General features: G+C 40.1%; 1 protein-coding gene across 1 annotated transcript; it reads left to right on the forward strand.

The window, feature by feature from the left end:
- Positions 1-8,119: 8,119 nt before the first annotated feature.
- On the forward strand, positions 8,120-9,034 carry LOC138868286 (uncharacterized). Its single transcript, XM_070145830.1, has one exon. It carries the CDS (start codon positions 8,120-8,122, stop codon positions 9,032-9,034), a length of 915 nt encoding a protein of 304 aa, XP_070001931.1.
- Positions 9,035-9,478: the final 444 nt, after the last annotated feature.

Consider the following 9,478-nt stretch of genomic DNA (forward strand, 5'->3'; position numbering starts at 1 on the left):
CAAGTTACTTAATTACATCAATAAACGCTAAATGAATCAATTTGAATGCATGAAAATGAGTTTTCCAAAGTTTTGCCCAAAAAGTCAAAAATTGCCCCGGGCCCACATGGTCAAAACCCGAGGTTCGAACCAAAATCCGATTATCCATTCCCCCCATGAACCCAAATATATAATTTCTTTTTGAAATCGGACCTCAAATTGAGGTCCAAATCCCCAATTTTTTAAAAACCTAGGTTCTACCCAAAACACCCAATTTTCCCCATGAAAATCATTGATTTTAAGTTGAAATCATGTTAAAAGATGTTAATGATTGAAGAAAACTAGTTAAAAATGACTTACAATTGATTTGAAGAAGAAGAAGCCTTTGAAAAATCGCCATAGTGTGTTTATGTTTTGAGAGGATAGAAAAATGGGTTTAAAATCGTCTAAGTGTAAAAGTTGCAGGTCTCAGGTATGGGAATTGTAAACAGGGGTTCGCGACCTCTGCTAAGCTGGGAAATGCGAAATAGGGCTCGCATTTGCGAACCCTTCAGAAATGCTGGACTTTCGCATTTGCGAAAATAATGTTGTATTTGCGACACATATGTCGCATTTGCGGCGAAGGCATCGCATTTGCGGAAAGGACACTCGCATTTGCGAGACAAGGTAGGCCTGGGCTGGTTTCGCATTTGCGAGCTAGGCTTCGCAAATGTGAAGCCTGCAGGCCGGGACACACCAACTAAAATCTGCAACTTTCTAAGTTCAAAATGCACCCCGTGGCCTATCCAAAACTCACCCGAGCCCTCGGGGCTCCAAACCAAATGTATACACAACCTCAAAAATATCCCACGGACTTATTCGTGTACTCATATCACCAAAATAACATCAGAACATCGAATTAAACCTCAATATCAATGAAATTTCTCAAAACTTCTTTGAACATCAAATTTTGTATTTAAGGTCCGAATCACGTCAAACGGATTTTGTTTCTCACCAAACTTCACAGAATTATCTTAAATCACATATAAGACCTGTAACGGGCGCCGGAACCAAAATACAGGCCCGATATCAACATGTTCTAATCAAAATTCATTTCCAAATCCTTTAAACAATTTCAGAAAATAATTTTCTTTAAAAATTCATTTCTCGAGCTTGGGACTTCGGAATTTGATTCCGGGTATACGCCCAAGTCCCATATTTTCCTACGGACCCTCCGGGACAGTCAAATCATGGATCCGGGTCTGTTTACCCAAAACATTGACCAAAGTCAAATTAATTCATTTTATAGTCAAAATTTATCATTTTTCACAAATTTTCACATATAAGCTTTCTGGCTACACGCCCGGACTGCGCATGCAAATCGAGGTAATGCTAAAAGAGGTTTTTAAAGCCTCAGAAAGTAGAATTTCATTTCAAAAACAAGTGATGACCTTTTGGGCATCACATTCTCCACCTCTTAAACAACTGTTCGTCCTCGAACGGACAGAAGAAGGAAGTACCTGAGTCGGGGAAAAGATGGGGATAACGGCTCCGCATATCGGACTTGGACTCCCAAGTTGATACCTTAGGAGGCTGACCCCTCCACTGAACACGAACAGAAGGAAAACTCTTCGATCTCAACTGACGAACCAGGCGGTCTAGAATAGCTACTGGCTCTTCCTCATAGGACAAGTCCTTGTCCAACTGGACAGTACTGAAATCTAACACGTGGGATGGATCGCCGTGATACTTCTGAAACATGGACACATGAAATACTGGATGCACGGCTGATAAGCTTGGCGGCAATGCAAGTCTATAAGCCACCTCTCCCACTTGATCAAGAATCTCAAACGGGCCAATGAACCTAGGGCTAAGCTTGCCCTTCTTCCTAAACCTCATCACGACCTTCATAGGCGACACTCGAAGCAATACCCGCTCACCGACCATGAATGCCAAATCACGAACCTTGCGGTTGGCATAACTCTTTTGCCTGGACTGAGCTGTACGAAGCCTATCCTGAATAATCCTGACCTTGTCCAAGGCCTCTTGAACCAGATTCGTACCCAACAACCGAGCCTCTCCTGGTTCAAACCATCCAACCGGAGACCGGCACCGCCTACCATATAAAGCCTCATAAGGATCCATCTGGATACTCGACTGGTAGCTGTTGTTGTAGGCAAACTCTACTAAAGGCAAAAACTGATCCCACGAGCCTCCAAAGTCAATGACACAAGCTCGAAGCATATCCTCCAAAATCTAGATAGTCAGCTCGGACTGTCTGTCCGTCTAAGGATGAAACGCTGTGCTCAACTCAACCCGCGTGCCTAACTCTTGCTGACAATTCAAACACTGAGCCACATATGCAACAATATCCTTCTTCATTCTCCGCCACCAATAATGCTGCCGCAAATTCTAATACATCTTCGCGGCGCCTGGATAAATAGAGTACCGGGAATTATGGGCCTCCTCTAAAATCAACTCTCGGAGCCCATCCACATTAGGCACACAAACTCGACCCTGCAATCTCAAAACTCCATCATCACCTAAGGTAACTTGCTTGGCACTTCCTTGTTGCACCGTGTCTCTAAGGACACATAAATGAGGATCATCATACTGCCGATCTTGGATACGTTCCAATAATGAAGAACGAGCGACTGTGCAAGCTAACACACGGCTGAGCTCAGAAACATCCAACCTTACAAACTGATTGGCCAAAGCCTGAACATCTAAAGCAAGCGGTCTCTCACTGACCGGAATATAAGCAATACTGCCCACACTGGCTGACTTCCTACTCAAAGCATCGGCCAACACATTGGCCTTTCCCGGATGATATAAGATAGTGATATCATAGTCTTTCAACAACTCCAATCACCTCCTCTGCCTCAAATTCAACTCCTTTTGCTTGAACAAATACTGAAGACTCTTGTGATCCGTGAACACATCACATGCCACGCCATATAGATAATGCCTCCAAATCTTCAATGCATGAACAATGGCTGAAAAATCCAAATCATGAGCCAGATAGCTCTTCTCATGAATCTTCAACTGTCGCGAAGCATAAGCAATGACTTTGCCATCCTGCATCTGTAGACATGTGATTTTTGACCCTCCCCAAGATTTTTCATATTTTAGCGCGTAAATATTTAATTTAGGCATAATATAGATATTTTAAGTAATTTTGACTCTTTTACTTTATTTTATTACAAGGAAACAAAAAAATCACAAAATAGGTTCATTAATGTTTTGTAGTCATTTTAATCTTAAAAAAAATCCTAAAAAATATATAAAAATAGTATCGTATTTTTATTTTAATATGATATTTGAAAATGCAAAAATAGATTTGTTTTAGTGGTTAGTTTTATTTTAGTAGTTATTTGAATAGCAGGATTAATTAATAAATGGGCTCGTATTTTAATCTTGTTCGTAGCGAAAGAATAGAGCTTGGGCTCGAGCAACCCATCTTTAGGCCTAATTTTGGACCTAGCCCATAATTACCAAGTCCATAATTCCTAGGCCCATACCCTTTAACCTAAAACCCTACCAAAAACCTAGACTATAAAATAAAAAAAGGAACGAAAAGAATAAAAGAGGCTGGGAACAAAAGAAGAAAGCTGCGCAGCCTTAGAAAAGGGACGATCCCCGTCATCTTCTTCAAAAATCAACACCAGAAAATGACCCCCCGACCCCCCCTACGTCGTCTTCTTCAAGCACCCCCTCCTTCGTTTTAATTTCCTTGAGCAGCCATGAGCAAGGAAGCAACCTTAAACGACCCCTACTGAACCTTCTCTGAAACTCGCCGGAAAGCAGCAGCAACCAACGTCATTCTTGACCAGCTCCACCGGCGTATCTTCACGTCAGGAACGACACCCTCCTCGCAGCCAAGCTTCATCATCTTCATCAAAGAAAACCCTAGAGGACCCCAATCTTGAAGACCTGAAGCAACCATTAGAGACACCAAACAAACAGTCGCTGTCGCCGGACCTCCGTTCACTATAAAGCTGCCATCTCCGGCGAAGATTCACGTCACAAATGACCATCCTACACCATGAACAGCCATGCACGACAATAGCCGATCTCTTCCCTTCCATGCTATCACGAAAAACACGACACTCATCTCCCTCTCGCCGGAAAACACTTACACATAGCCACATCCACGCACAGAATGGGAAAGGGACGGTAGCGAACTCGTCGAGTTTTTGTTAGCATGAGAGGCACGTGAATATGGTTTCAAGCTTCGCTTGGTTTATTACAGATATCATCCATTCAATCTGTTTCGAAATCGCGATTAAGGTACTGTCGGAGGTGAGGTTGTTCGTCGAGGTCTTCGTACGTGGTCCGCGAGATCCAAACGATTGGGTGCTGTACATTTGAGGTCCAGCTCTTGCTCTGTTCCTCTAATCTCTTTTATCGTGCTGCTTGATCTTATAAATAGCTTGAATATTGAAATTAAATGTGTTATCTCTGTTGGTTGCCCAAAGTAGCTTGATGTCATGAATATGATATTTTAGTAGATTGGACATTATTTGGTTTTGACTTTGTGAAATTCCTTTACAATTGAAAGAACGTCCAGATAATTAGAAATTCCTAGTGACAAAATATTGATTCTAACTTTGTGTAATTGAGCTTCTTGAGTTGTTATTTTATGTGTGTTTAAAGTGCTATATGGGGATCTTTCTAACATGTATTTTCTGTGGAGGAGGGAAAAGCCAATAAAGACATGTAATTGACTCTGTTTGTTTGATAATTCCTCTTTGTAATTGACAGCAAATTGAGTGTAAAAGCTTGATGACATAGGGATAGTTTCTTTAAAATCAGATTCGTTCTTTGTTTTTTTATGCATTGTACTTAATGGCCATTGCATTCGATTCTGCTCTTTTTATTCTAGCTGAATGTTAATTGGCTATGTGACGATTTAATGTTGTGATCTATTCGGTTATTATTTCCAGTTTTGAGTTTGTTCACATAGTTGTCTACTTCCATGTCACTCGAATTGGTTATAGCTGAACATGACTTTGTCACGGTGCAGAGATTGGGTTGTTATTCGTTGACTGAACTACGTCAAATTAGACTAAAAGGGCTCGGGTGTGCATTTAATTTGACCTAAATCCAAATCCTAAAATGTTGAATAAAATGTGTTTCGGATTGCGGGTGCATTTCATGTGGCGCGATCCAAAGACATGTTTTAAACGACGTTCAATCTTCTTTAAAAATAATTAAAAGCTGTTAAGGGTTTAAATCTGAACATAGGTTCAAAATTGCTAAAATCAGATAATTAAGCCGATTATAATAGTTGAGCGACCGTGCTAAAACCACGGAACTCGAGAATGCCTAACACCTTCTCCCGGATTAATAGAATTCCTTACCCGGATTTTTGGTTCGCGGACTATTAATCAGAGTCAAGCTTTTCCTCGATTCGGGATTCAACCGGTGACTTGGGATACCATAAATCTTCCAAGTGGCGACTCTGAATCTTTTAACAATAAATCCCGTTTCGATTGTCCTTTAATTGGAAAAACTCCCTTATATTTATGTCCTTTTCCCGGGGTGTAGGTAAAAGGAGGTGTGACAGCTCTGGCGACTCTGCTGGGGATCGAACCTAGAATCTCTGGTTCAGGGTTCAAGAATTCGAGCTTAGAATAATTGTTATAGTTGGCTTTATTCATTATCTAATTTTGTTATATGATTTGGGCCTAATGCGCTAATTGATTGCTTTTACCGCTTTGATATTCCGTGAACTGTATATAAACTGTTGCGAAATACCTCTTCTCTCTGAGTCTTCTAAATCATGAAGAAATGTGCACTTCATGTGACTTCTTTCTGTTAAAGTCATATCCTAAATTTAAAACGAGGTTCGGACAAGTTGCAAAGCCGGTGAAGCTTCTGTATTCCCGGTACGCTGCCCCCCCTCGGCTCGAGCTTTCCGCTCGGGTAAGCCAGGTCTAGAACAATAAACCCAAGTTTTGAACCTAGAATAACTCATCCTCATGCCGGATCCCTAGTAGGAACGTTTGTCTGCATCACGTGCATTTGACTTAGGGGACTCAACACAGGGGTTGGGTCCGTCTAGGACAGGTGTACCCAAAATAATCGACCATCTTGATGCATCCTATGTGCTACATGTTGCATTTCTTCAAGGGTAAAGGGGTCATTTGGCGGACCAATGTAATCGAGGGCGAATGAAAAAAGAGAGAAAAAAAGAGAGGCTGAAGTGTAAGGATGAAGCGAGTAGGGCCCAATTATATTTTTGTTACATTTTATTAAGAAACAAAGAGCATGAAAACTTCAAAAAGATTTTGCACTCTTTATCATTTTTCAAAAATAAAATAAAAATCGAAAAAAAGAAAATCCAAAAGATTTTATATGTTTCATCATTTTTCAAAGAAAAAAAGGAGAAAAGATGTGTTTTCTATATGGCAGTTGTTTTTTTAATTATTCTCGCCCGTATCCAATCTGCCCGAACTACGCGAACCTGATTCTTGTCTCTCGGGGCGAGATACGTAGGCAACCCACATAGGGTCCGGTCTTCCTAGTAAATCTTAGGTTCTTGGCTTTGCGGGGTCTTAGATAAATTTTGCACTTCTAGCCACCTTTTGGCCAAATAAGCCATTTTGCAAAAATAGCCTTAATCGTGTCTTGCATGTGTCTTAGGGAATGTTATTGTCTCACATAGTGTTGGTTTAAAGTTTTCTCATACAGGTGTGGATTTATTACCGAAATTTGAGCATGGCAGACACCCCGTGACCATCCGGTCAGGATCGCTCAATCTTGAGTTGCTTAAGGAGATTTGTTTTATTTTTATGTTTTGAGTCTGTTCCTTATTTTATGTCGTCTTTTACTTTCTACTTTTGTACAGTAATGTCAAGTCTTTTTTATTATTGTTATTTTCTGTTTTATATTTGAAAAAATATGTTGTAACTCAAAAATCCAAAAAAAAGAGATGTTGCATTTTTATATTTCCGTTATAAGTTTTTTCTTTAGAATACTAATTCTAGAAATGAAAAAAAAATTGAGGTTGTTTCTCCTTTAGGCAATTAATATCTAGGACTTAAAATGAATTATTTTATGTTTCCTTTAGTATATTAGGACCAAAATTCAAAACAAAAAAGAGAGAATTTTATTTTAGTACTTCTTTTAAAGCTTTCTTTAAGGTGTTAATTTCAAAATCCAAAAAGATTTTGTTTTGAGGTGTTTCTTTGGGGATATTAATGAAGGATGAAAAAAAATTCTTTTTATCATCATTAGAACTTTAGGATATTGTACATAGAAAAAAACCATACTTTATCTTTTGTTTATCATTAGGATTTTTCCTTTAGGCAATCAAAATTGAAATCCAAAAACATTCTGTTTTACCTTTTTCATTGCTTGCTTCGAAATCTTGTGTTAGGATATCAAATGAAAATTCAAAATATTTTTCCGTGGTTTATTCTTTCGATCTTCTTCCTAAAAAAAAAGAGAATCAAAAAAAAAATTGTTTTCTCTTTTAGGGTTTTCCTTAATAATTTCCCATTGAGTGTTTGTTTCAAAAAAAAAAGCAAAATATATGCTCGTTAAGCTTGAGTTTAGAATAGGTTATAGAACATTAAGTCTAGAAAAGTCAAAAACAAAAAAAGAGATTTGTTTCTTTTATTTCCCTTTTCTCGTTAGAGTCATTAAGGTAGAAACAGAGAACGTCAGTTTGTTTCCTTTATTCCTGATTTTCCAGAACTACGTAAAGATCTGATTCATGCAGCGTCATGATACGTAGGCAACCTACATAGGGTTCGATCGAATCATTTTTTTTATTGTTAAAAGAAAAGAAAAAAAAGGAAAAAGAAAAAAAGAGGTGAAATTGTGGGATGTGAGATATGAGAGAAAGAAAAGAGTGATGATAAAAAAAGAGAAATGAAGGAAAATGGGCAAGCCAAGAGGTGCTAGAAAAGCAAAGAAAAGAAAGGATTGAAATGAACAAATTGGGATGATGCCAACTGACCGTTGTACCCTCGAAGTCATTTTAGAACCGATAACTACGGCTAGGTGCATTGCATATAAAGTGAGATTATCTTATGTTAAATGTCTTAACGCTAACGTGATGGCTTCATTTTGTTATATTCATAGCAGAAGGGTAGTTGGTTTATGGTTTTTAAAGTGGTAACTCTTCTCTACAACACAAAGTCAAAAGACAATGGCAGACAATAACAGAACTGAGTTGGTTGATACCGGTGCCCGGAAGCAGTCGGTTGAACAGGATAATGAGTTGGTTGAAGAGGTAAAGATGTTAAGACAACACATGGCGGACATGTATCAGGCCTGGATGATTGGGAAGGCACCAGCCCCGCCACCACCTAGCTTCCTAAATGTTACCCTTACCCGAACACCGGTCACAGTGCCAGATGATCCCCCATACTCTCCAGATTCACCCGCTTATCATGGCTTTCCCAACCATCCTAGTAGCTCCATCACTCATTCTCCAATTACCTCTCCCCAAAATCGCCCTCCTGTCACATCTACTATCCCCGACAATGAATACTCATTCAAAGCTCATGATGCCCAATATTACCCCTCAGAGGTTGCCCACAAAGTTCCCAACTCATACAAGCAGGGTCCGTGGAATGGGCCTCATGTTGAAAATGAAAAGTTCATAGGAAGAAAAGGGCAAGATGGGATACCCAGGAGGCCGAAAGGCATAGAACAGTCCTTAAAGAACAAGCAAGGAATGGGAGACCAGGATAGCATGGCTTACAAGGAACTATCTGTGCCCTCTGACGTTCGTCTGCCCGCGAGATTCAAAGTGCCAAGATTTAACTTGTATGATGGGTGTGGAGATCCGGTAGCCCATTTGAGGGATTATTGCAGTGAAATGAGAAGTGTTGGCGAGAAAGATGATTTGTTGATGGCATACTTCAGTAAGAGCCTGATCAGGGCAGCTTTGGAATGGCATAATCGTCAAGATGTTGGTAAGTGGCCTACATTGGGTGACATGGCTCAAGATTTTGTTCGATACTTTCAATGCAGATCAGGTGTTGTCCCAGACCGCTCCTCCCTATCTCAAATGGAAAAGAAACCCAAGGAAAGTTTTAGGGATTTTTGGCTCAGATAGAACGAAAAAATTGCTCGGGATAGTCCTCCCATTGATAGAAAAGATGTTGGTGAGCCCCGCCGATGACAGGATCCAGCAGTCGTTCTTGCTAAACGCTTTCAGCCTCAATGTCGACCTCCTGGATATACTTGTAATCCTCCCCAATGCTACTTCTCCCTACAGAACTCCCAATGTCCTACATCACTTTCCCAGTACTTTGTCCACAATGCACCACCATATGCTCCACACCCACAAGGCTCGCGATGGCCCATACCACTTCCCCAAATGTCTTACCCGCCCCCACGAGCCTGCCGAAAACCCCCTGGATCAGGTTTCCGACCCAATCAAGCATTTAAGAATGAGAGGTTGCTGAAAAAAGAAAAGGCTTTCACCCCTATTGGAGAATCATATGACAGTTTGTTCCAAAAGTTGAAGCAATTGGACATGTTGAAGCCGATTCATATA

This window comes from Nicotiana sylvestris, chromosome 5, assembly GCF_000393655.2.
Source record: "Nicotiana sylvestris chromosome 5, ASM39365v2, whole genome shotgun sequence".
NCBI classification, from domain to species: domain Eukaryota; kingdom Viridiplantae; phylum Streptophyta; class Magnoliopsida; order Solanales; family Solanaceae; genus Nicotiana; species Nicotiana sylvestris.